At 38.0% G+C, this 24,712-nt stretch overlaps 3 protein-coding genes across 8 annotated transcripts in view; all 3 read right to left on the reverse strand.

The window, feature by feature from the left end:
• The window catches only part of cnot3b (CCR4-NOT transcription complex, subunit 3b), a 33,135-nt gene extending 27,769 nt beyond the window's left edge, over window positions 1–5,366 (reverse strand). For both annotated transcript variants that reach the window (XR_004776385.1, XM_035529211.1), the window contains exons 1-3: window positions 5,227–5,366; window positions 2,761–2,821; window positions 1,026–1,093 (exon numbers count right to left, since the gene is read on the reverse strand). Coding sequence is in view for 1 of the 2 variants with exons in the window: in XM_035529211.1 (XP_035385104.1) it covers window positions 1,026–1,093; window positions 2,761–2,785 (93 nt within the window). In the remaining variant the exon portion in view is untranslated. The remainder of the gene's footprint in view (window positions 1–1,025; window positions 1,094–2,760; window positions 2,822–5,226) is intronic.
• Window positions 5,367–7,374: 2,008 nt separating this feature from the next.
• Window positions 7,375–16,508, reverse strand: u2af2b (U2 small nuclear RNA auxiliary factor 2b). Of its 4 annotated transcripts, none has more exons than XM_026996603.2 (12): window positions 15,940–16,508; window positions 14,875–14,895; window positions 14,366–14,498; window positions 13,554–13,657; window positions 12,991–13,142; window positions 10,476–10,592; window positions 10,034–10,172; window positions 9,487–9,566; window positions 9,074–9,196; window positions 8,872–8,958; window positions 8,382–8,633; window positions 7,375–8,180 (listed from the first exon to the last, which is right to left on the reverse strand). In XM_026996603.2, exons 1-12 carry the CDS (start codon window positions 15,986–15,988, stop codon window positions 8,046–8,048), a joined length of 1,392 nt encoding a protein of 463 aa, XP_026852404.1. In that variant the 5' UTR covers window positions 15,989–16,508; the 3' UTR covers window positions 7,375–8,045. The 4 variants fall into 4 exon arrangements, with proteins under 4 accessions (XP_026852404.1, XP_026852402.1, XP_026852405.1 ...); XM_026996601.2 differs by having other exon boundaries at window positions 10,007–10,172; XM_026996604.2 differs by lacking the exon at window positions 14,875–14,895.
• A 1,200-nt stretch (window positions 16,509–17,708) lies between these two features.
• On the reverse strand, window positions 17,709–23,870 carry ccdc106b (coiled-coil domain containing 106b). 2 transcript variants are annotated; one of them, XM_026996606.2, is made up of 7 exons: window positions 23,845–23,870; window positions 23,235–23,314; window positions 22,857–22,955; window positions 21,892–22,083; window positions 21,601–21,759; window positions 20,350–20,553; window positions 17,709–20,153 (listed from the first exon to the last, which is right to left on the reverse strand). In XM_026996606.2, exons 2-7 carry the CDS (start codon window positions 23,269–23,271, stop codon window positions 19,837–19,839), a joined length of 1,008 nt encoding a protein of 335 aa, XP_026852407.1. In that variant the 5' UTR covers window positions 23,272–23,314; window positions 23,845–23,870; the 3' UTR covers window positions 17,709–19,836. The 2 variants fall into 2 exon arrangements, with proteins under 2 accessions (XP_026852407.1, XP_035384686.1); XM_035528793.1 differs by lacking the exon at window positions 23,845–23,870 and adding an exon at window positions 23,577–23,634.
• Window positions 23,871–24,712: the final 842 nt, after the last annotated feature.

Consider the following 24,712-nt stretch of genomic DNA (forward strand, 5'->3'; position numbering starts at 1 on the left):
GCACACACTCACACACACACACACACACACACACATTACTGACCACTACTAGGCATGTGCACACACACACACAAAATAAATTGCTGACCACTACAAAGGCACGCGCACACACACACACACAAACAACATTACTGACTACTACAATGGTACACGGACACACGCACACACACCACTGACCACTACAAAGGTGCACACACACACAAACAGAGACACGCATCATTGACCACTAAAAGGCACACACACACACACACACACACATACTACTGACCACTACAAAGGCGCGCGAACACACACACACACACACACACACACACACACACACACACATTACTGACCACTAGAAAGGTACGCACACACACACACACACACTAATGACCACTACAACGCGCGCGCGCACGCACACACACACACACACACACATTACTGACCACTACAAAGGTGCACACACACACATCAACCAACCACTACAAAATACAAAGGCACGCACACGCGCACACACACACATTACTGACCACTACAAGGCACACACACATGCGCGCGCACACACACACACACACACACACACCACTGACCACTACAAAGGTGCACACTCACATACACACACACATTATTGACCACTACAAAGACATACACACACACACATTACTGACCACTACAAAGGCACACACACACACACACACACACACACATACATACACACACATACATTACTGACCACTACAGAGACGCACACATTACTGACCACTACAAAGGGGAACACATTGCTCACCACTACAAATTAATTTTTTCAAAGACAGGAGGTAGAGTAAAAAAATAACAGATTTTTCTTCACAGCCCAACACACATTCATTTGTAATTATTTGTAAACAGATTTGGTATTACTTTACCACTTCTCTCTCACTCTTCCCCTGCTTGTATGCCATTACTTATATGTTACCAATGAAAGTAAACTAAGGAGCTTTCACAAATACAAAAACACAACCCCGAAGGGTTGAGTGTAGATAAAGGACAAACATGACTAGTACCTTTTGCCAGATGTCCTCAAACTGCTCCACTCCTTCTGCTACTTTTTTTAGACATCGATCGATTTCACCTGAGAACAGAGCAAGAGTTGAGAGGGAATTCAGAGAGACATTCGTAGAGACACATACATTTACAGCATTAGCTGACACTTTTATCCAAAGCGACTTACAGTTATGACTGAACACAACTTGAGCAACTGAGGATTAAGGGCCTTGTTCAGGGACCTAACAGTGGCAACTTGGTGCTGGTGGGGTTTGAACTGGCAACCTTCTGAGTAACCTAACCACTGAGCTACCACTGCTCCCATAAATGTTACATATTTATGTAAGCAGAAATAAATGTAAAGTCCTAAAATTCAGTTTTTTTTAAAATGTCAGCAAACATCTGAAACTTGTTAACTAGAAATGTTTTTTATTTTATTTTATTCCACTGCTATAGTGTAAATCTCATATTAGTTCAATAATACATATATCCCTCATAGATATACACGGAACACTGAAATGTATATATACATAAAATTTTTGGCATTGTGCACAGGGCAGATATGACAACTTAAATTTACTTAAACTTACATTTACAAAGCCTGTTAAACAGATAGCATGATAGCAAATGTAAACAAACTACAGACTTACTACAAACTTCAGAAATCAAAAACATCAAAACACAGAAGTGGATAATTTAAAACATACTGATGATGCCTTAAATTTCTATAAAATGAGATTTTTTTGGGATGAGAATTCACTTCCATCCTAAGTTAATTTTTTACATTTTTGGATATACCAGATACGTTAGGATAGTTAGGATGCCTTAGGATCATTTCTAAACTTGGACACCCTAGAAAATGACTTAATGTCCAGTAGCTTGTACTGAAATTATTATGGAGGCCTAAGATAATAAAATATAATAGCTCTAAGATAATAAATGTATTTCAACATAGTTATTATGTATAACAATGTGTTAAAATATTATTAGGAAACTTTTGGCAATAAAGAGATAAGGACCTGAAACCACATTTGTTAAATAAACAAACTACACATTGAAGCAGTGAATATTATATAATGAGTCATGTGATCAGACTGCTTTGTACAGCAATTAGAACAATTTTAACCATACTGAAAAAATGACTAAATTATCGCCAGCACAAACTTCCCCTAAGCTGCCAAATGTATTTAGTCCCAGAGGGAAACTGTTTCATAAAATAAGAAATGCCACTGGTTTACCCACAAGAAGGGCTAACTGGCACCTCTGTTATCATTTTGCTTCAGAAAGCCAAATATATGGTCTCTTATTACTACAAATATAGAACCTGCAAATATAGAATAAGGTCTATACAGCCTGTTATTATATGTTCCTTTCCTGTCAATGAACCCTCATAGATGTTTTTTAAGACTGCTTCAGGCAAGCTGAAGTAAATGCACCCAATTTACATTGTTTTTGTTGTGGTGGGAACATGATCTTACAACTGTGCACAATTATTTAATCAGATCAGACAATCGCAAAAGCCTAGTTTTGATTTTGACAAATGTCTAATTCTTAGTTTTGACACTTCATTCATAGTTTAGTAGCAAGGGATGAGCATGTAGAATGATGATGGCTGACAAAAGCAATGGATAGTATGAAACACACTTAAAACTCTGATCCATGTTGCAATCAGCACATGTGAAATATCAATCAACTTGGAAGGGTAAATCACACAATGGCTCAAATAAAAATATTTTTTCTGGTTATGACACTCACCTTGTAATTTTCTTTTATCAGCCATGACTTAACTAGGATGCTGTCTTCATGCCTTCTTTCACTGTTGGAGATTAACACATGCAGAGAATTACTTACTAACAGTAGCGCATATATGTGTGTGAGTGTGTGTGTATATATATGTGTGGGTGTGTGTGTGTGTGTGGGTGTGTGTGTGTGCATACATATATATAATTACACATTTACAAGCATAAATACAATAAACATAAAAAGTGATATTACTACTGCATTGACTTTTGTTCCAATATACATTTCCAGTAGTACATGCTGTAATACAGGCCCAGTAGTAATACATGAGGCTGAACTATTACAATGCAACCATTCCATTTCTTTTTATGAAAAAAATAGCAACTCAATTACAAATTGTAACAATCTTAATTATCCAGTGCTTCATAAATAGTTTTTTTACAGCAACAGTCTACACAAAAAGAATCGTAATTAACAGCTGTATTATAGTGTTCATGTGGGAAAATGCTTATATTGTAAGTCAAGGGTCACACGTGTGCACGTATGACATTCTCAAACAAAGCTGTCAGTCTTGTGGTGTAGTGAGCCAACTAGAATTTGACAAATGTTGCTTCAAATACGTTGCTTCAAACACATGGAACTTTTATGTACAGCATGGAACTTCTATGTTATTTCAGCTATTTTAAGGTGACAGACTTGGTAATTAAATGTTTTAATCAATACTTTCTGTCCAGTGACAGTTAGAATATAGAATATATTGTGAAATTTAATGTTCTATTGTTGGGATCAGTTAGCAAGGCAGGTGTGGTATGTGCCTCTTTATTTTCTCCAGCAAGTTAAAGTCCTACTACTAAAATAGGTCAACGTTAATGTCATAATGCATGACCCTAATACAGAGATCACCATGAAATATTAATAACCTAATACACTAACATTCACTTATCACAAAGAAATCTACTAAACAGTCTGCCCATAATGCTTATTACCTTTAACCAGCCAGGTGAAATCTAAATCACAGAACAATCAAGTTCAAACACAATTACAACATAGTGAATAACAAACACTCATTAGATAAGGCCCTTCAGTCTTCTGCCCATGTGAAACTTTTATACAGAAAGTCAAAGTGATCTGTTAACAATATATTCAACGCGCTATACACTCATAGCACAGAGTCTGGAACATGGATGTCTGTTGTCACATTACCCTGCTAATAATTCCTTTATGATATATGCCCATAAAATCAGTGAGACGGGGAGATCAGGATTAAGTGTAAGATTACCTTAAACACTAATACTGAGGTTAGGGTTAGGCATACAGTAGAGTTGGCCGTTGTAGACAATACACATTAATACACCTCTGCTTTCATATATGACATATAGTAATAGCATAAATGGAGAATAATGTCCAGTAATGCCATGCTTTGAATAGTTAGCTATATTACAATGTACAGATACAAAGAGCAAAAATCAGGAAAGATGTTTTCAGAGGAAAATTCTCAATTGTCCCAAACTAAACATGCATTAAATGCTGACTACTTTCAATATGAATGGATACATTTACATAGCAGCAATGGTGCAACTGATTACCCATGGAATGACATGTTAGTATATGTATGAAAAATCAGTAGAGTCAGAAAGTAAAAGAGGAACTGCATTCCCTAAGAATAAATATTTGGCCAACTTGTACTCACTTTTCATTCAGAATTTCTTATGCTCCATTTTACTGAACATTTAGCTTGTCCCTTGCTTTCCTAGATTTAATGATAATCATTTAAGACAGTATGAGATCAGACTGTACAGGACACATTCCCTACAATTACCATTATGCGGCGACAAACTTTGTCCCTGAAAATAGCACGAAGGCAACAGCAAAAAAAAGATTTATTTCGTTCGGAGACTGCAGAACCTTTGTAACCATCTTTCATCGTGCGGACTAAGGTGCGTGTCTGATGAGTTTTACACATTTTAAGAGAACAACAGAACATAAGTTCAGACACGAGATGAGTAGCGCGTCCCATCGATGCAGTTGATGGGTTTGTCCACGTTAAAGTGGACTTGCACAAACACTGACCGCATTCTGCCTGGACGTGTAGCCCAAATAAAGACCAAGTACTTACAGGCCAAATAAAGTACGCTTAACATGAAACTGAAACATGTTCGTGTGACTTCGGTCCGACTAGACAAGACTTAACCAAAATGAAACTATGCCGCGTTAGGTCTGGCTTTACATGCATGTGGCTCTGCAGGGAGGAGAACACAGAGTTCAAACTTAGTCAGTGGTAAATTTTGTTTTGATTGCCAAAATGTCGAAGTAAAACGGTCATTAGTTTGGGAAGTTATAGCGCTTGCTCCTCACTAGCTAGGGAGCCTCTATGAGTCTCCGGGTTACGCGACCGGCGACGCGTTTGGCTGGGGTACAAATGGGAAAGAAAAAAAGAAGCATGTAGATTGAGTGATGCTCCTCCTGGACGAGGCTGTTTACCTGATTTTCCTGAGTTTCACTTTCCCTCTTTATTTCACCTTTAGTTCCAACCACAATTTCCCAACTTTTCAGGCTTTATTTTTATTTCTTACTATTTCTATTCGACAAACAATCACTTCGCGCATCAAAGATGGCCACCAGGAACACCTCCTCCACCGGAGGCCCTGGCCCCGCCTTCTCCGCTATTGGATGGTTACTCTCATCATTTATTTTTCATTGGTTGGAGTTGACTGTCTATCTAGCGGCACAGATTGACAGCTTCCGTGCAATTCGCATGATGGTTGGTGTACAATACGAGGTTAAAGGTGTACCGGGTACTTGAAATGCTCAGTTCGCCTCTGTGCATGAATCCCAACTGTTTACAATAAAACTATAAATTATTCTGAGGATCTACCTTTTTTACCAAACCCAGCGGAATCCGGTGAATGCAAACTTAACACTTAAAACAGGCTACACAGCTGAAGTGTAAAGTCTAGTAGAGTGGAGCAACTGTAATAATTGGAACTAAACATTAATACAAACTAAAGTGCTTGTTCATTTTAGAAAGAAAATAATGCACATAACGCTCATGTGATAAACGGTAAGACTGTGGAGGTCATAAAGAATTAGAAGTATCTGGGTGTACACATATCCAAGGATCTGACCTGGGATATCATTCTAAGTCTGTGATTAGGAAGGCATGACAGGGAATGTACTTTCTGAGACTTAAAAGGTACAATTGCCTAATTGGATTTTATCACTGTACTGTAGAGAGTATTTTAAGTCATTGTATTACAGTATGTATGGATGCACCACAAGTTCAGAATGTAAAGGCATAGGTAAGATTGTGAAGACATCTGAAGCTCAGACTGCTTCACTGCTTTACACCACCTTTACACAACTTACTGTCAGTTCAGAGCACAGAATATCCTGAGGGAAACCTCTCATTCTGCATTTAGTTTACCATTTTCATCAGAAAAGAGATACTGCTGTCTGCATGCTAGAACCACAAAGTTTAAAACCAGTTTTTATCCACAGGTTATTAGGATGTTAAATAGTAAATTGAGTAAATTTAATCTGGTTTATTGTACATTGGAGGTGCAGTGTTCTATGTACTTGTCTAGATTGAGGGTGGATGTTTTCAATCCTTTAATGCTTTTATATATGACAGTGGTGTTATATACAGGAAGAAATTGTTCATTGTTTTGGGGTATTTGTGTCAGAAATAGATGACAAACAAAAACAAATAAAACATTTTCATTCACTGCTTCATATACACTAAACAGAAGTTTTTTTTACTGGCACAATCTTTCAACAAGAAAAGAGAGAAAAAAACATCACATCAGGTTCTTCTGTGATATGTTGGTGTGATCCACTTAGACATAGTTATAAATTGTTTCTAAACCACTGGTTTAATTTTTGTACAACTCTGTGAATTCAAATTCAGTATGGTATGTGCGCCTTCTCATCTAAAAAGATTTCAGTTGCCTTCATTTTTTCACATCTCAGTAATACCTGTTTAATTACTAAATTAAGAATACATAGTTTATGATTTGATTATGGGCATCATATGTAGAAACAATTGAGATTTTAAAAAATAATAATAATTACTTAATGAAGGCAAATGTGAAACAAAACCTAGTACAATGGTAATAACCCTGAAGATTTAGGTCCAGGGCCAGTTTTGTTTATACACATTTAACTTGATACACTAAAGACACAGGAGAAATATCTTTGTTATGCTTAGACATCATTTTACAGTGATAATGCCTCCAATGCCAATTAAATTTTAAGTTTAGGCTACACAAAATGTGTTTTTACTTTCACAAAATACCAATTTTCCCATTATTTTGCTCAGTTTTAATGGGGAGACTGCACATTTTGCTTTTAATATAAATTCTAGCTATTACAAAACAGGATGAAAACTTGTAATGGGAAAAAGAACGACTTTTGAATCATGCTGCTTCAACCACAACTGCACATTTTGAATCTAGAATGCTAGTTTATATGCTTCATATGGTAAATGCTGCAGTAGATAGGTTTATAAGAAAACACTCCAGTAAATAACACACTGCAGACATTTTAAGTGCTACCTGAATCAGTTTGCTGACATGCAAACTACTTCAAACCTGCCATCGGACACCAATGGATCACAGCAAGAAATGAACATACTTTCAACAGCTTTATTATCAAAAGAGGGCTATTATACTCAAATTCACACAGAGACAAAGGCGCCACAGGAGACTTGACATAACATTGCCATTGAAAGAGACAGCGATGTGTACTGGAAAAGACAAGCAAAGCTGGGTAGAATCTAACCCATGGTTTAAACAAACCCAAATCTGGAGACAGAAACAGCTGAACGTGAGAGTAGCAGAAACAATGAAGTCAGCTCCCTAACCAAGAAAAGTAATGAATAAAGAGTGACGGATCAAAGATGACTTCTCTGTTTGGTGTTCGGCCTCTTGTTTTGTAAAGTGAAAAACACATTTGCCCTAATTTTTGCCAGTCACCATTTTCTATTTTAGGGAGCCATGTCATTATTTCCAATCACCTAACAATAGTTTGATGTATAGTTAAAGAAAACAAAGAATAACAAACAAAAAAGAAAATGATTAACTACCTCTTCCCTGCTTTCTTAAAATACAAACTCACACTGCCACAGCTGTTTGCAATGTACTAATCTTTACACCCCCTTTAAAAGAAATTCCACTTCTTACTTGCACTAAAAAAAAAAAAAAAAGAAAAAGAAAAGTCATCTACTTTGTCTATTCATTCTGCCTTGACACTCCACTGTGCTCCCGCCTTCTCTTTTGTCTCTTGATCCTGATCATTTCTGTCTAGCCAAAGTCTCGGCGGTGGTACGCATCAGGGTCGCAGTACTTGGTCACCACCACTCTATTGGCAAACTTCCTCCCCGTCAAGCCCTGCATGGCTTTCTGAGAGTCAAACACTGATGTGAACTCCACAAAGATCTGGAGAGTAGAAAGAAAGAGGACACCATGGTTAAAGACATGCAGAATAATTGTGTGCAAGAATGTCACATCCATGGTGAAGGTACTTTCATGCCATCCTGCATACACACTAGTATCTTTGTTTCCTAAATGGCAGTCATCATTTTACTATAGTTGTACATTTGATAAGACTAATGTAAAGTTGTGTAAATATTTTCTTACTTTGCCTGTTCCGGGGACCTCCAGGCCATCGACAGGCCGGGGAATCTCAATGCTCTTGACCTGGCCATATTTGGAGCACTCATCTCTGACGTCCTCCACAATCTCCTCATACTCCTCATCGTCCAGCAGCTCCTCTGGAGCCACCATGTTCATGAGACACAGCACCTCAGTGGGGATTCCACCCATCTGATTTACAGAGCTGTTCATCAGGCCAGGTACCTGCAGCGTCACTGGGGTCTCATTTATACTTGTCTGTTTGGAAAGGCAGACACAAAGGCAGTGACAAACAGATTCCTCAATGGAGTCACCCTAGTTTGGCTTCATCTACTCCATCACGTCAACAAAAGTAACTCAGACAAAGCAAAAGAGATAAAGGGCAAGCACAATTGTCTGGCACAAGTCAACTTATTTCCTGACAAAACACAACCTTAAATTACTCTGGTCAGTGTATTTTTTCTTAAGGCCAAATTCCTAGACAGAATCTTCTTACCATAGTAGCATTCTTGGCTCCTACACTTGCTCTCTGGACCAAGAGCTTCTTATCCCCTAATTGCATCCCATTCAGTCCTGCAATAGCCTGATGTTCACACACAGCACATATTAACGTGTGCAATATTTAACAACATTGTTATAACAAAGTATTTTTAAGGCATAAGGATAGGGTTTTCTGTAACGACAGGGCATCCACACACCTGATCATTAAGGTTGACATCAACATATTCACAGAAGGCATAGCCTTTGGAGAGACCTGTGGCACTGTCCTTCACAAGGTTAAATGCTTTTAGTGGTCCAAAGGATGTCAACAACTCTTTCACCTAAAGCACAATGGTGGTCAAGAGGTGTAGAACATGGTCATGTCTTTTCACTGTTGTGCACAGGTTTTAAACAGCCATTAAAGACTGCAGAAATTTAGATTTGTTCCACTAATGTTAATAAGTATATTCAATTAAAAATCAGTAAATTGAACTATTACTAAAATCAACAGACATCCTCCTATTCCCCTTCTTGATTGAATACAGTTTTCTGTTAGTCATGTTAGCTGTATATCTTTCTTGTAATAGGGTCACATTTCTGAATAGTGGAGGTGCTCAGTGTATAAACAGACCTGGTCATCATTGAGATAGTTGGGCAGGCCTCCAATGAAAAGTTTGTGAGCAGAGTCAGGAACTACAGTGGACACCACTCCTGAAAACCAGAAGGTAAAATATTTTAACAGTGTGAAGTACAGGATTAAATATCTTAAATATATATAATTCAGCACACTGACATAGGTAAAACAAAATCAAAGCCATTTTTGTGGTTTCCTTGCTAAAAACATCAAACAAATTGAAACATAAGACTGAGCCCCACCCTCTACATAATTGGAGTTGAGATCAAGATAAATAAATAAATAAATAAAATGTTATCACATTTTTTAAATAAATCAATCAATGAATAAATAAATAAATGACTGCAGGTAAAGTCAACGAAGAAGAATTTACCACAGGACCACTTTTTTGGAGAAAAAAAAAACAAACAAACAAAATACACCTTATGTTCTGACAAGACTTGCAAAGCTGTGCAATTAATGACTAGACAACACAAATATTAAAGGAAAAAATGTCAACCAAAGAGAGTAAACGTACGAGAGACGTATTCCAGAGTTGACGCACCTGGCACATACACACTCGGGTTCTCACTCATGCCCGGCAACGGCTGGTAGTCATGCGGCCGGCGGATCTTCAGACTCTGACCTTGGAGTATGATGCCATCAAACGCCATGGCCTGCGTGGTTTCATCCACGGAACGAAACTGAAGGGGGTGGAGGGTGGAAATAAGTCAAACTTATTTATATAGCACTTTTTACAACAGCTGTTGTCACATAGCAGCTAGAGCATAAGGAAGAAACCTGGAGGAACCAAGACTCAAGGGGGGGGGTGTACAGACTCCTCTGGCCAACAAATCTGCTCTTTCACTTTAAAGTCAAATACTAGCAAGGTGATCATTAAACAATCAATTATTCAGAATTTAGGAATGGCAAAATAATAAATAAATAATTTAATACAGATTTCAAAGAGCAAAATGAGAGGGTGAGTGAAAGCATCAACAACCCACCTCAAGGAAGGCAAAGTTCTTGTCCTGGTTAATCTGGACAGCAAGGACAGGGTTTCCTGGAGCCTGAGTCAGACCTCCAAGTCTCATCTGAGCATTGAAAAAGTCCATCATGGATTCCTAAAGATAAAAACCACAAAGAAAATGAACAGGAAATATTGTCCCATTAGGGAATCTTAAAGTAAGGTATGGGCTTAAACAAATCTAGCAGGTGGTAGTGTGCTCCAAAAAAATTTAAATGTTCTAAATGTTCTAAAGGTGGTTGATGTGTGCAGAACACACTTAAAAACCACTAACAGGTGGCAGTACTGGGAGAAGCCCAAAAGCAATAATAATAAATTCTTACATACATAATTACTTTAGGAGAAACACCATACTAATAAATGGAGGGGGGAACTATTTGCTTTTACAGCAACTTCAATTCTTCAATAGAATCTTTCCCTTAAAATTGTAGTCCGTACTGACATTCACATATCGCACAATTGCTGTGGCTACGTTCCCAGTCCTCTGTTCTACCACATCCTATAGGTGCTGTATTGGATTTAGATCTTGTGACTGGGGAGACCTCTGAAGTAGATTGCCTGTTAAGATGAGATGACATGTGCTTTGTCATATATTATCATGCAAGTAGTGGCCATTATTAGATGTTAATCTGTGCCCATAAAGGAATGAACATTTGTGACGTTCACCCTGCTTCCCTCAGGACTTTATCACATACACAAACAAGGACAGGGTAGCGCAACTAACATTTTAGCCATGTAAACTTTGTGAACACACGAACTCACGCTGCGAATTAAAACATTTAATTCTTCCCTTTCTCCAACACGTGTGTACATCAACTTTATATGGTTTTACTTTATACAAGTATTCCCCCATAATATTATATATCAGCTCATCCGACATTACCCCTCAGAGAAGTACAAACCGCTCATAACCAGATTTGGATTAGCAAGCTTGATAAGTCAAAACTGGAGACTTGGCGGTCTCTCTCTGTTCCAGTTTAAAGCTCACCCCAACTGTTCCCTTAGGTAGGGTGGAAAACAGTCTGTAAAATTCAGGGAAAGTTTCTTTGACAGTCAATAGTACCCCGGGGTAGGGAAAAAAAAAATATATATCCAACAGTCCCGTTACGTTGTCTATGCGCGAAAGTCGAGGGAGAAAATGTGGACGCATTTTCCTTCTTCAAACCCATGACCTGCTACTTCCGACTTTGTTTTGTCCGTGGGATACGCAATTTCAATGGTCTTCTATCTGTGATCATCCTTCCCATCGGGCAATCAGTCCCAACCATCGCCAGCTACTATGTGAGGGATGAGCCCTACGCTCGTGTACCATGCCCCCCCTTAACAGGGCATGCACTAAACCGAAAACACGAACTTTAAAAAAGGAAAAGGTTGATACACATGTACATTTTTAACCCATGGGATCGTTACACATCAACAAAACCAATAAAGGTTGCAGCATTCAAACCATGCTCAACTACCCAGTGTGTGGCAAGAAAACATCCCCCACCCCATTACACCACCAGCCTGAAATATTGACACAAGGCAGGTTGGGTTTAAGGATTCATCCTGTTTACTCCAAAATTCTGACCATACCATCTGCGTTTTACACTAGATATTCATCAGATCAGGAAACTTTTTTCCAGTCTTCAACAGTCCACTTTTGGTGAGTCTGAGCTCATTGTTGCCTCAGATTCCTCTTCTAAGCTGACAAGAGTGAAACTGTGTTGATCTACTATCTGCCTCTAAGCTCAAAGTGTAGTATGTTCTAAGATACTTTTCTACTCACCATTATTTTTAAGGACTGAGTAACCATAGTCTTCCTGTCATCTTGACTCAGTCTGGCCATTCTCCTATGACATCTGCCATCAAAAATGGGCTGCGGGCACTGGTAGCTCAGTGGTTAAAGTACTTGACTTGTAATCAAAAGATTCAACCCCCACCACTGCCAATTTGCCACTGTTGGGCCCCTGAGCAAAGCCCTTAACCCTCAATTGCTCAAGTTGTACTTGAGTCATAATTGTAAGTCGCTCTGGATAAAAGCATCAGCTAAATGCCATAAATGGAAAAATGTGTTTCTACCCTCCGAACAACCTCTCACTGGATGGTCTTTCACCATTGTGTATGTTCTACACTGTTCTGTGTAAAGATCCCTGGAACTCAAGTGGTTTCTGAAATACTCTTGACCATTACATGGTTTTTAGTGCTAGAGAGGCTGGATAAAGTCACTTTGATCACATTTCCTCACCATTGTGATGTTTAACATGACATGAACATGAAGCCACTGACCCATGTCTGCAGGAATTTAGGCTCTGCACTCCTGCCACATGATTGGCCAATCAGATAATTACATAAACAGGCAGGTAGAGAGGTTTTCCTACCATAGTGGTTGGAAAGTATATACCTCCTGGTCTTTACATTTGATACCAAAACAAAATCACAAGCAATGCAGAAGAAGAACTTTAAGTAGTAACTAGTGCAGATTTATGGACATACACACCTCGGTGGCCACTCACCTCTGTGATGCCGAATGGGATGTTACCCACATAAAGTCTTCTAGCCTGGCGGGTCATTTGACTGCCCACCACAGGCACCGGGGTGGGTGTAACGGCCAGTCCATCTGGAGTCATCGTAGGCAACAGGGCTGTAGCAGGAATCTGGCCAGCCGCTGAGATACCGAAAGAGAGAGAGAAAAAATGCAGATAAAGTGACAACATGAAAAAGACAAAAATACACTGCCTCTGACTTAAAAATAAGCAATATTTTTGCTAGTATTTTAAAGGGGGGGGGGGGGTAGATAATTAGGTTCTGACCAAGAAGAGGTAAAGGAAGAGAAAGTACACAAAGGCAAATTGGAACAGTTCAAGAAAATAACTGAGCAAAAACAGGATTAAGAGCACAATTTGTCAATAGAGAACGCAAAAATATATTTAAGGAATGAAAAATTATTGATGAGTTGATTCACTACAAAGAAAGGCAAGAACAAGAGATCCACAAAGAGAGAAAGATAAGGAGCATCAAGTATTTAAAGTCAACTTTGATTTGCCCTGCTGTCAGATTAATTTGGCATTTTACTCACCCTGCATGGCCTTATACTGCATGGGTGTGATGTGCTCAAAACCTGGAGGAGGGACATCCCAGTACTTTTTCACTTTCTTCTTCTTCTCCCTGTGTGGGGAATGACTGAGGGAAACAGATTCAAGGCAACAAAGTTATGATTAGCATAAACTGAGCCAACTATAAATATTTGTGTTATGGGCCTTAGACTAAATATTTGCACTAACATTCTGTAATTGCAGAAGCAAAAATGTGAACATCATTCAATTATTTGTATTCATTAGGTGTTCAAAAATGTCCTTTCTGAGAAAGACACTTGAGAATAATATCAGCAAAGGCTCTGTAAAGGCTCTATTACTGAAATCAGTTTTAAAACAAATCAGATATAAAGACAAATTTGGTATATTTAAATTAGATTTGCCAAATGTTCTGATGATTTCGATTTATTTAGAGTATGGGTATGAAAATAATTGCCTAGTTTATACTTCAACTCTACAATTCACATTTCATGAAAAAAAAAAGTTTAAAGCACCATACAGGTCTATTCTTTAAAGGTGTGATATTTAATGGTGTTAAACGTATAGCAATAAAGAGTGTTACTAGTATTAAAGAGCAAAATAACATTGTTTGTAACCTTTAACTACATCAGAGTAAAGACGCTTTAGATATAAATCATATCACTGAAATTAACAAAAGTGCACTTAAGATAAGTGTTTTCTTACTCCATTTGTGCAGCTGTAGCTCAGTCAAGCTCTGAGTTGAAAAACAGTGACAAATTCCAGTAGGATCTTATCAGCAAAGCAGTTACAGCAGGGGTGCCATGTGAGCTCTCACCTGCGTCTATGTCTGCGGTCCTTGCTGCTGCTGCGCCGCTCCCTGCTCCTTCTCTCCCTGCTTCTCCTCTTCCTCTCCCGACTGCGGCTGCGAGAACCACTCCGCCGCCTGTGCCGGTTCTCTTTGTCCCGCTCTAAAAGGGACAGGAGAGGAGACGGGACTCAGATAGTAGGTGCGGGACATGCAGAGCTCACAGAGCAGAGACATGCGTGGGATATGGACGAAGGTGCCCAAAGACGGTAGGTGAAAGCAAATGCAGTGCTGCTGAAGAGAAAAACAGCAGTGGCAACAGTAAAAGAGGAGGAGGAAGAGGAGAAAGAAGACCCATCTGAGCCCTAAAATTAAAAAAGGTTAAAACCCATGTGTGTAAATCTAAGAGCTAATGAAAGTTGGCAGTTTTTTTAATAATTCTGGAGACAAGTAAATAATATCAGAAGGAAAACAGAACAGGAAGGTTGTGTATTTTTCCAAACAAAAAGTATAACAGAGCATTCCACACTGATACCCACCATGGCCGTTAACACTGTCACCTGTATTGAAAGAGAATGAGAGTGGTTAAAAATCATGCTGTGAATTAACTCTCTTATTCCACCACACACACCAGCATTCTCCCATTGGAAGCCTTATAGACAGTTTATGAGCAGACAGAAAACTAAAAACTATCTGCCAAAATCAGACCATGTGGTCTGACCTTAGAAACCAGGACAAACAGCTTCCATTCATTTTGCATTTAACGAGAGTTTGCATTTCAAACTCTTGAGTAAAATTTTAATAATTGATTAAGCCATGTCCTGAAGTAATGGATTCTGTTAGTTTCACCAGGACAAAGATTAATCTCTTTAAAAAACAACGTATAAACCGCTACAGATGCAGCATTAGAAATAATTCCCCTTTTCTGACATCTTAAACAGGCCTGATATTCTGATTCTAATGCAGACCCAGACTCATCCTGTGTTACTAAGAACATAACATTAAATGACAGCATCATTTAAAGATGACAAACTATATGTCCTCCATTAGGATCTGATACAGGTTATAAGAGTAAACTGAACTGGACTATCTCCATGGTACTCAGCAAGAGCCATATGGGCAAGTTGCAAGCCTATTGGTTCCACCTTGAAAAATACCAGTCTCTGTACAGAAAGAGTAAAATCAGTTTTTGTATTGTTGCGGTAAATACCTGTAGATACGGTAGCCATATTAACAGATTGAAAGATTTATGAGCCATAGTTAATTATTTGACAGGTTACAACAGAACATAACGTACATTCTCTCCTCTTTATGATTTTAATTCAGTAAAAAATTCCAAGAGGCAGTGCCACGTGTTATAAAAATAAATGCAGCCAAATGCAGTTTGCAAAGCTTGAATTACTCATTCATGACACAATGTTTGAACGAGTGGACAGTTAACTTCGCTGGTACGAGAGGCTTAGAGAACCTGGCTTGTAAGCAAAGAACCATACATGACTAACTTACAGAGACGCGTCAATTGGCTACACATTAGCAACTATTGTGTAGAGATGCATCCATAATAAATTCACATTGATGCACTGAACATTCTGCAGAATACACACCTTGCTTATTTTCAGTCAGCTGTCTCTCAAATTCATCAAAATCCGACATTTTGAGTTCGGGTGGATGAATGGAACGCGTGAAGCGACTGAAGTAACCTCCGATATCTTAACAGCTAGCTAGCCAAGTTGTCTTCAAAAATTAAATCAATCTTCGACTGTCAAACACGATCAATTTGAAACCAACAAATTGAGAAACGTAGGTCGCCTCAATATTCAAAACTGTATATAAAACAGCTGCAGCAATCTTCGACAAAGTCAATAAAAGCACTTTATGCTGTTGTACGCGTCGTGCTAAGTTAGCCAGGCAGCTAGATAGCGTTAACCTCTCGCGAGAATGGTCTTGAACCGCGAGACAGATTTGGCGCAAATGTGGCCAAATCCCTTAGCAAATGATTCTACTTTTGTCTGTTTACATATATGATATAAAGACAGTTCGATGTCTTAGATAGTAATCCTCTGTCTACAAACACTACACTAAATAGGCAATTGACTCAACGTCGTTGATCTCGCCTGTTAGCCAGCTAGCTGCTTTACATCGGGTTTACTTCTTTGCGCTGGCGGAAATGTTCTATTTCTATACAACCACTTACGTGCAGAAACAAAGTACTGATGTCTGCCACCTAACGGCACGGAGTTGTGTTACACATATGTGTGTGGCTGTGTGTGAAGCTTGCACAACTGATGAAGGACCTCCAAACTCAAGACAACTCCAAAACTCCAAACAAAATTTTGAATCTCTTTCTCTGTCTGTATATACAAACCACCTCTGCCACTGCTTGCTTATTTTAGTGCTTGGTGCTTGTGCTGCCATGGTTAGTGCCTCTATATTATTCATCATTCCTGCCTTTTCTAGCCATTGATAGAATTTTCAGCTTTTGGCAGATGCTTTTACCCAGAGCAACTTACATATATTTATTATTATCACCCTGTGTGTGCTCCTTCATGTTGTGTTATGTGAGCCCCTCTGCTATTTGTCGGTGGTACATTCCAGGGGGAGGGGGTGTTGTTGTTTTCTTCCAAGGTGACTACATCATGAAACACGCCCTTATCAGCTATATGCTATATATATATATATATATATATATATATATATATATATATATATATATATATATATATATATATATATATATATATAGGTACTTGACTTATAATCGGAAAGTTGCTGGTTTATCCCACCACTTTTGGGCACCTGTGCAAGGCCCTTAACCCTCAATTACTAAAGTTGTATTCAATCATAATTGTATGTTGCTTTGGATAAAAGTGTCAGCTAAATGCCAAAAATGTAAATGTTATGCCAAGGTTCTTCTGTTTCAAAATTGAGACCACAGCAGTCCTGGTAATACTCAAGGGATTTAGATATTGTTTTATGTCCTTACCCTAATCTGTCTTTCCACAATTTGATCACATATATCTATAATTCATGTCTTGATTTTTGTCCTGCGCCTTTACAAACTATGTTCAGTCCTTTCAAAATGGAACAGGTGGACTCCAACTGTATTGTAAATACACATCTCAAGTATAATTAAAGCAAATATGATACACCTGACAATTTGGAGTGTGAATACTTTAGTGAATAACATGTAAGTTCAAAGTCTCCAAAAAGTCTAGTTTCACTCATACACACACACACAAATTCTTATTGGAAAGGTGCTAAGAAGTCTAAACACAAACAACTAAGCATATGGAATAAGAAAACCCCCAGCTTTAAGTTAGAAACTCACGGCACGTTTTACAACAGTATCTTTTAATGATAATAAAGAAGGTGACAGCTTTGCAGTTATAGATACTTTCAGAAGTGAGAAAAAATAGGATCACATGAATCTAAGCAAAGGAATGTTATATATGCTTTCCTGAAGCCCATTTGAAACACTGCTTTACACTCACCCTCCACACTCTCTCTACCCATTAATACAAGCAAAGAAGTTGGGGTCATTTCACAACCAGTTTCTGTTATCCAAGCAAGCCAAAAGCAACAGAGTGAGGAGTGCAGAAGTAAGGTATTCTTACTGAAAACACAAAACATTTAGTTGACATGGTGAATCACGCACTCCTGATTCATAAAATACCTTACTGGATTCAAAAACTGGAGAGAGGGAACTTGGTTATGTTATGATTTGAAAATGATGATTTTGGCTTTGGATTCAGACACCACCAAGAATTACAAACTTGGTCTTCAAATGAAGGCCATCCAAAACTGAATCCAGGATTATGGATTACCCACCAAAATGTTTAACATGGCAGGACTCTATTTGATGGATTATCTGAATTAAAAGAATAATAGATTTGCGCTCAGCCCCATCTAAGACGCTGCCTAACTGAAAATCTTGTCAAATAATGCTTATTGCTGGCCCACTTTGGTATGTTTCTTTAACATTACTTCATGCTCACTTTATCCATAAACAATATTTGTGTTCTGAGTCTGAAGTATATATATCATAAGAATCTTTGCTTCAAGTTATACACCTAGCTAAATTATCTTGTTATGAGGAAACAGTCCCATAGAAATGGGAAAAGAAAATTAATGTCAATAGTATGGGTAGTGCAAAAAATCTTTTGATGACCACCAGAAATTTACAAAGTACTAGTACCTTAACTGGACAAGGTTATACATTTTTACCACTGTAGAAGTTGAGACCATAGGGTGGGAGGGGGTTAAAATAAATTACAAACAATACAAGCAAAATAAAACATCTCCCACATCTCAATCCCCTTCAGAAGAAAAGGCGCTCAAAAGCATAAACAAAAATAAGTCACGGGGATAGTGCATTCTCTACATAAACCCAAATAATGAACATGATTACCGACCCATTATTACACAGTGTAATATATTAAGGCAGCCATTTATGGGGAAAAAAAAATTATATATCACTAAAATCTGTTTCAGTTTACAGGAATCATCCATGAACAGAAGTGCATAACTACACTATGGTGTCTTTATAGTTTCTCAGAACCAAGACCAGTCATTGCTGGTTTTTACCCTGCTGGGCTGAACATGATTGAACTCCCAACACTAATATGTGGCTACGAAGAGTAAGCGATACAACAAAAAGAGTAGATCAACATGCTTATTTTTACCATCTGAGGGCATCAAGCTACTTCAAGATCAGCTACTAAAAATGTATCATCAAACTGAGAAAGCTAGACATTTATATAATCTACTCATTCAGACAGCAACATGAATAACTGCTATTCCTTCTTTCCAGCTACATTTGTTAATGGATGAAGTGGTAGTAAACATATCCATTTTGAATAACGACCCTTTCTTTTCTTGTCTTCAAACTTAGTTCAATACCCATTTAATAAACATAAATCAGAACAATTCACAAGATTCCCAAAATTATCTTTAAGGGTGTTATTGCCAGGAAAATGTACATTTGTCCTGGGAGTGAGGAAGTTAGCAGTATTTTTTTTCCTCAAATAATAAAGATGTACAAAAATATAGATAGACCTTAAATACAGTGACTGACTTTTTTCATAAACTTTTTTTCCTCATCCCCCCCCCCCCTCAATCACTTCACCAACATTGTCTCCATCAATTTTATGATTCAGATTTCTACCTCATACTGTCTCAATTGGATGAACTCGGTCATACACAAATCAAAAACCACAAAAAGGAGCGGCACTTTCATTGCTTCTTTTACAATCAAGCATTTAGCAATCACATACATGTTCCATAAATCACAATCACATAAATACCAGCATCAGAAGCAATACCATAAACCATGGACTTTTAATGTACTTCACTCCAAATAATAAGACACAGCTGAGGTAGAAAAAACAAACCCAGTAAAGTTCTTTGTTTAGATGCTGAACTATCTAAAGAGCAACCTTGGAATGACTGGCTCCTCTGCCCATGACTCACTTCAGCAAACATCATGAGATGTTTTTGGTGACTCAGTTTCTGAATCTGTAAGAGATGGGCAGTAGGAGGTTGTTTTTCTTCAAAGCCTGCACCTTTGCATGAGCAGTCTCATCAAGGGTCTTGTAGCAGCGTCGTGCATAGTCTAGAAGCTTTTCTTTGGAGGAATCAAACTCGCCAACCTCTGCTACTTTTTCTGGGGCAACTAGGAGCAGCTCAGCAATGGGAGTGGTGGAAGCTACAGTGTTACGGTCAACCCCATGAACCTGGAAAGCCCTGGACATGCTCTTCAACTTCTGGTAAGTAACCAAAATCTTCTTGTAGCGAAGCAGAACTCCAGCAGGGTCTTTCACTGAAATCAACATTAAATCATTATATTTCATATTATATCAGAAATCTAGGAAAATGCTATTAAAGTAACAAGAGCAAAACCAAGATATTCCAGCATCAACCAGAGCTCATTTATTTGGCCAATTATGAATAATTTATAAAAATCTAAATCATAAATAAAAAGTGTTGAGCATTAATGCATTCATTGGTCTTCTCACCTCTTTGTCTCTCCATGCCACGTGCAATGCGGAACACCCGAGTTCTTTTCACTCTCATCTGCCCACAATTTGACCTCACCCTGTTCCTTCTGGAGCTTTTGCTGTCAGAGTCATCATCATCATCATTTGATACAAACTGCTCCTCTTCAAGATAACCATCTTCCAGATACTCTTCTGCCTCAATCACTTCCTCCTCTTCTTCATCTAAGAAAAGAGTTTTCAAACTGAGCCAAATTTTGAGACAAACAATATAACAAGGATGAAAGATGCAACCAGTGATGGAGACAGCTGCACTTGCAGAAGTGTCATTTTTTACTCCCCAGCAGTATCTCACAAGCAAGTATGCACGCTGCTCTCCCTACTGCAAGATGTAATCAGCAATAATATGTTTTCCCCTAAACAAACAAACAAACAAACAAACAACAATCAAGAGAACACCACTGCAAGTTGCAGTAAGGTGACTGGTATAAAAAAAAATTTAAAAAATCACAACTGGATCATTGGAGTAATACTTCAATTATAATACCAAACAATAACAAGAAAAATAGATCCATCATTAGATTATGATGGATTTTATATAATTTAGATTAAATAATTAGATAAATTTACCCTCAGCTACAAGAAAAACAAAAAGTGTTAGACAAGTTTAAAATTTACCCACAGGCTCTCAAATATGATACTGCAGTCAAAGTAAGTCTCACATATGTATGCTTCTTGCAGAGCAAGGAAAACTTCTTAACTTCAAAACAGTGTCCATCTTGAAATTCTTAAGAACATCTTAACTTAAAACCAATGGCCAACTTCAAGTTATGAATTTACCATTGTGACAAATGAGGTATTTGAGGTGTAGGAAAACTATTTTAAAGTTGCTTCAAATAAAAAAAGCAAAAAAGTCAACAAATAAAACTGACATTTTCCCCAGGCGCAGGATTTCATCACATTATTGAAAAGATAAAATCCACATATCTGTAGACCTGTAATCTGATTGTAGGGCTTAGTTGCATTCATATTGAACCACAGCATTAGGAATATGCTGGAATAGATTCTGCACAAATCTCATGATTTGCAAGATGCCACTTTTTGAACTATTGAACATAATATTGTGGTAAAGAACGCAAGTCTTTAGGCACACAGTAGCGATGGGGGCAAGAGGAGAGAGGGGTTATGTGAAGTTTACTTTTATCTAAAACAGAACCAATGATTTCAATGATCCATGTCATTTGGGACATACCACCAGACTGAGTAACCTACCTTGGACACTGCCGTCTCTTCGTCTTCTCCGCTTTATGTTTAGGCTGCGTGTTGGGATTTGACCAGAGCGGGTCGTCATGGGCATAGGAGAAGAGGTGGGGGGCCTCTTGGCGAGGGCCTTTTGCGGAGTTGGTTGCTGCAATACCTCAGGTTGAATATCTAAAATTACATGACAAATATATTAACTTGAAAGTGAATTCTATCCAATATGGGTGATAGTTGAGATTTCATTATAACATCAGGAAGCTCACTGGCATGAGGTTTACTCAGTGCCCATCTGATATGGCTCACCCTTTCTCTCCTGACTCTTGGTAGTAAATATAAAACGGTCCAGTTGGCAGCGCAGGAAGTCTCTTTCCTCTTCCAAGTCCTCAATGCGTTTCTGTAGCCAGGAGTTCTTCTCCAGAGAGATGTGCAGCTGGGCACGAAGGTTGGAGATCAGCAGGTATGGATTGCAGGGGCCATGCTGGCCTGAAGCTGTCACTGTTAAAAGAAAGAGCATGGGAACATAGCATAGATGCTCCATTCATTTCTTGTAACATACATTTTGTCACTGAACTTTGTCAGTTTGGGGTTTCAGTGAAAACATTTATGTTTCATGTTTTTGTCATTTACAACAACCCTTGTTTGTAAAGATGACTACCTGAGTAGTAGGGTCAGGTGGTACACAGGGCTGGAATAATTAAAAACAGCTCATTTTGTCCTGGCTGTTACAATAAATGAGCAAACATATGACAAACTATATAAATTCTTAAAATAAAAGTACCAATAACCAATTTATTTTACCATAATCTCCCCTTGTGATGTAAAATGAGTGCTACTCTTGGGTATCTTATTTGTAAGTAAGACAAGCTTATTGTTTTGTTTTCATCCCGATAGACTGATGTGTGCATCAGCAATTATCTGGTGCCAAACATTCTGAATTATTTGCAAAGACCATCTTGGTAGGTTCAAACCAGCAGGGTTATATGATTCAGATTTTTTAAGATAGATTTCCTATCTAGGGAGAATAAACCAATTTGATTTTTGAGCAGAGAATTGTATGTGTTCTGTTTTTGATATAATCTGCAAAATGTTTAATAACTATTTTGGTATAATAGATTTTTTTAGAATTTAAAATATGCACAATGGTTTGTTAAGGTCTGCTATCAAAACAAGCTCAGATTTGGTTATTAAACTTTAAATGATTAAACTTCTGAAACATTTTTATATGAGAACCCACTTTCATTTATGGTTATTCTAAATAAATAATTTACCACCAAACACATGGTCATTCTGGTTGTAGAAACTAGACCGGTCCGTACTATTGTCTTCAAATGGAATAGAAATTTCATATCCATCCTCATTTTTTAGATCTGTCAAGAGAAGTAAAACAGAAAGGAGTTAAATAAAGTGCAAAACAAGCCAACAAAACTTTAGCAGTTTCTGATAAGAAGACAGGTAGAAAAAAAAAAACATTTAGCAGGCAATATCGTATAAATTAAGCAGTGTGCGATGGTTTACAAACACAAACGCGTACTCACTTCAAGACAAATTCATCGTCAAGTTGAAACTCTTGAGGTACAACAAAATTGTGGGGGGAACACACACTTATGACACCACTATTTTAATGACAGCTCAGCCGACGGAGTTACCTGTTGAGTTCCTGGTGCTTCTCTGTATTTCAGTCATTTTCAGTCGGCATGAATCCTCTCGTAACTCACAGCCACGTTTGCTACAAACACACACACTTTTAGAACGGTACACTGGGTGTATGACAGTGCAGTTATCTTCATATAACTACGATAACATTGCAGTTATTTTAACAGGAACTCTGTCAACTTAAACCCTTAAACTAATAGCTGGCTAAGAGTTTACATATTATTAGCAGCTAGTGAGCTAACGCTGTAAACTACTGAACACAGCCATGAAGGTTCAGGGGCTGGAAACGAGCAGTTTGCATTTCAGACTACGAGCCAGCTGGCCAAGTTAGCCACCTTCCGAGGTCTGCTTTCCTCTTTTTATCAAACAGCGATACAGCTGAATGTTGAAGGTAACGTAGCCGGTGCCCTCCGGATTCCTCTAATCGTGGCTAGGTTAGGTTAGGTGAGCTAGTTAAATGACAAAAACAAAACCTACGCAAGTCCTTGGGTGGTTATCATAAAACAACTAGACCTAATCGTTATAGTAGGTTTCTGTATATATTTTTTTCCAACACTTTGCCAGCAATTCACACTATTTACTTCGCTTGTTTGCTAAACTAACCACAAACGACTGTGCCGTCCACATGTTGCTTGAATCCGAGGGAAGTCTGTCGCTGTCGTGTACGTTTATATGTACTGGTCAAGCCATCCGCGCTTTAAAGCCGAAGGTTTGGTTTTATTGCCGAGTTTACGGTATTTCGCTGCTCACCGCAAACTAACGCTCCATACATAGATAAAGAGAAACGGAGACTTTCGTAATTTTTGAAGAGCTCTGATGTAGACACGCATTTTTACAACATTTAAAAGTACAATATACAGTGTACTTGATTTAACTAGTTTAGTTTCATCATTACGTTGAACACAATTTCTTATGTATTTTAACATCTTAATAAGCATTGTGCGAAATGATTTTCTGTTTCTTAGAGGTTTATTACAGAGCTTGACTTGCCAGCTAAAACAGGGGTTATCACTAGTCAAATGTGCAGGGCATGGGGAACTCCAGGACTGAAAATTCCACTTCCAATTGAGTTATTACTGAAGTCCTTGTATTTATAATGATGTTTAAATGCCCATTCAACTAAGAGAAAGCATAGTTACATATTTTTCTGAATTTTCCCATAATGCCAAAACAGTTAGCCTACACTTTGCCTATCACCAGTGCAAATTTGGTTTCTACTGTACCATTTTTTCAAAAACCTATATTAAATTGCTCATGACTTTAATGGATATGGAGACAGTATGGTTATCTATTTTTCAGAAAATTGATTCTGCTAAAGCAGTTCCACTACCACATAAAAGCAGGAGGCCATGGTAAGTCTGGACAGATTGCACTACCATTTTTTCATAACCCCATATTAAATTTGTATTACTTTTAGGTGAATATGTACTCGTTTTGTATAGGTTGAATTCAGATATCTATTTCTCAGGTC

Source organism: Electrophorus electricus, chromosome 8 (genome assembly GCF_013358815.1).
Source record: "Electrophorus electricus isolate fEleEle1 chromosome 8, fEleEle1.pri, whole genome shotgun sequence".
Classification (NCBI taxonomy): Eukaryota; Metazoa; Chordata; class Actinopteri; order Gymnotiformes; family Gymnotidae; genus Electrophorus; species Electrophorus electricus.